Source organism: Mangifera indica, chromosome 2 (genome assembly GCF_011075055.1).
Source record: "Mangifera indica cultivar Alphonso chromosome 2, CATAS_Mindica_2.1, whole genome shotgun sequence".
NCBI lineage: Eukaryota > Viridiplantae > Streptophyta > Magnoliopsida > Sapindales > Anacardiaceae > Mangifera > Mangifera indica.
The window spans coordinates 19,618,376-19,621,431 of NC_058138.1; the positions used below are offsets into that span (position 1 = coordinate 19,618,376).

At 36.0% G+C, this 3,056-nt stretch overlaps 1 protein-coding gene across 1 annotated transcript; it reads right to left on the minus strand.

The window, feature by feature from the left end:
* Nucleotides 1–835: 835 nt before the first annotated feature.
* LOC123198689 (arogenate dehydratase 3-like) lies at nucleotides 836–2,527 on the minus strand. Its single transcript, XM_044613438.1, has one exon. The coding sequence runs from the start codon at nucleotides 2,317–2,319 to the stop codon at nucleotides 1,060–1,062; it is 1,260 nt and encodes a 419-aa protein (XP_044469373.1). The 5' UTR covers nucleotides 2,320–2,527; the 3' UTR covers nucleotides 836–1,059.
* Nucleotides 2,528–3,056: the final 529 nt, after the last annotated feature.

Consider the following 3,056-nt stretch of genomic DNA (forward strand, 5'->3'; position numbering starts at 1 on the left):
AGTATTAGGTGTAATGTCACAAGTAATAAAGCTCTTTTCGACTCAACAAGCTTTTGCTCTCTGCTTTCAATATATATGTATAGAAATTGAAGAATTTCCAACTAAATTGGGCACCATATTGTGATTAGGGATAACAGTGGAGAAAAGCAGAGAGAAGATTTCAATCTCCATCCTTGTCTTCATTACGGGGATGATAAAAAATTTTTGTCTTCTTTCTATAGAGAAAAATCTTCTTTTTATTTTGTTCTCGTCTCATTCCACATCTTTATAGAAAAAAATCTTCATTTCATACGCTCAAAATATAATATAAATATATTAAATAAACAAATTAATTGAAATTAAAACTAATTCACCATTTCAAGTGTCATTACTATTATATATTAACCATTTTAATATGTATAATAAAAATATAAAACTATGATAAAAATATTAATATAAAAGCATAAGGATAAAGACAGGGTCGAACAACAATAAAACGAGATAAAAACATATATATTTTTGTTTTCGATCCGTCTTTAATTATTGAGGTATTTTTCATTCTTATCTTTTTTTCCAATTTTTATTAAAAAAAAAAATTTCTTTAAGATAAAATAGACTCCCAGACCCAAGATTCAAATTGAGATTCCATCTCTGATTGTGCTCATATACAATCAATGAATGCCCCCAAAACAAGTGAAAAGACATTAACCTAATTAATTAATTATATTCTACGATTAAGACAACAAAAACACTCATTAGGCTAGCAGAGAAAATAGAATGTATTGTTGGTTGGTGAAATGGTGTTTGTCAATCAGATTTTCGATCTAGTAGCAGAAAAAACTAAAGTTTATGGAGATAATAACAAACAATAATCTCATCTTTCTTCTTCACTTTCTTTAAGGTTTCTGAAGCATACAACAGTTGAGTGTGAAATGTTATACAAATTCTTACACGTAACGTGATAACTGGTCATTAATTTATATTTACCCAGCGAGAAAATCCCATTATCAATTTATGATTGAAAAATTAAAAAAAAACAAAAGAAATTTAATTTTCCATTTTTTTTTTTTTTAATGTTTATTAATCGCCCCTAGATGGGCACCATGGAGTCATGTCCATTGGATAACTCCCCAGCACCCTCAAGAACGACGTGAACTCCTGAACCTCAGCCAACGCGTTTTGAGCCCTAACTTCCGCCATCGAAGCCTCAAAATCCACGTAAAACATGTATTCGAAATGCTTCGCCGTCCCTACATTGGCATCATCTACCAACCTGATCGGACAGTTCCTGTGTGGCCTTGATTCAATCTTCGTCAAACTTATGTTCCTGAAAGCAAACGCCGACAACACCTTGAATAATACGCTTGTTCCCTTATCGTGCGCGAACACGATGCTTGTCTTGAACGGCCGATCCGTACGGGGAATGATTGGTTCACGTGCCAACATCACGAACCTGGTTACGTTACTCGAATCGTCTTGAATGCCGTCGGCTAGAACTTGTAATCCGTACAACTCAGCGGCGCGTGCCGAGGCGATTGCAGCGGTGTTTCGGAGGTTGTTGGCCGCGATGTATTCGGCCGCGCCGGCCGTATCGTCAACAGCCTCACGTACGACGTTGAGCCCGAGTTTGGTGAGAGTGTGTTCACACTGAGCGAGTGCTTGAGGATGAGAGATGACTCGCGTGAGATAGTCCATTCTTACACCGGGTAAAGCTAAGAGACAATGATGAACGGGAAACTGGACTTCACCAACGATATGCAACCGGTGACGGAGGAGAAGGTCGTAGTTACGGTGGATAGATCCGCCCAAGGAGTTTTCAACAGGTAAAACGGCACGGTCGGCGATCCAAAGCTCGACGGCTTGAAACGCGACTTCGAACTGGTCACAAGGAATGGCTTCACAATTAGGATAAGCTTTACCAGCGGCGGCTTCAGAGTACGCGCCAGGGACGCCTTGGTAGGCGACTCTAAGCTCAGAGCCGTGCATAGGCGCCGGAGAGAGGTCTGTGATGGTGAGCGCCTTTTGAGGCGGCAGTTGTTGAGGAGGTTTGTCGTTGTTATGATCGATAGGGACCAAGTTGAGGTCAACAGAAGTCTTGTGGCCGTTGATAGCAGCTACATGATCGGCAGATTTGTCGATGGGGCCCTCCTGAGAATTAACTTTACTGGAGAGAATAGCACAGGAGCTTTGCCAGTCGGCACGGCTTAAACCAACGGCGTTGGGAAAGTTATTAACAGAATCGGATCTGTAAATACAACTGACCCGGGAAAACTGGTGGGTCCGGAGAAGGGAACGTGGGTTGTTGAGGTGGTGAGGAGGAGGAGGAGTAAGAGTCTGCATGATGATTGCCAATAGTAGTCGTAATTATATTAAAAATGCGAACACAAAAGTGAAAATAAAAAAGAGAGAGAGAATCGCTGAGTTAGCTTGGTGTTCTCTTTTAGAAGGGAACGTCAAGCTGAGAGAAAGGTAGCAGATGAGGGCGTTTATATAGTGAGACAGAGGTGGAAATGTGTGCGAGGCGACGGTGGCTCGGTCAATCTCACACCTACCCCCCACTTCTTTCAATCTCTACGATCTTTAATAAATTATTATATCCATATATGACGTCCGTCAAAGATTTTTAATCTTATTTATTAACTTAATTATTACATAAGTGGACAATTTTCAGTACTCGTAAATATGACACAATACAACATAATTTTTTTATATAAAATTTATTTTTGATTAATTTAACATAATATAAAATTAAATTAAATAAAATTAAAATTAATAAAAAATAATTTGAATTAAATCAAATATTTTTTAAAAAAAAATTCAATAAAATTTATTAAAAATAAATTATAAAAATATGAAAAAATAATATTAACAATAGATAAAGTTATTATATATAATTATAATTAATCATATTATCTTCGATTTTTATTTAAATGTGTTATATTATTATTTAGTTGTAAGAATGTTATTTAATTAATAAAATTATTGACATATTTTCAATTAAATTTTTAGATTATTTGTAAACAATACAAAATATTATATTGTATGTTTTATTAATAGTAAGTTGAGATATTTTAATA

Bases quoted from the DNA above. Each gene is read 5' to 3' on its own strand.
- LOC123198689 (XM_044613438.1), bottom strand. From the start codon at position 2,319: ATGCAGACTCTTACTCCTCCTCCTCCTCACCACCTCAACAACCCACGT.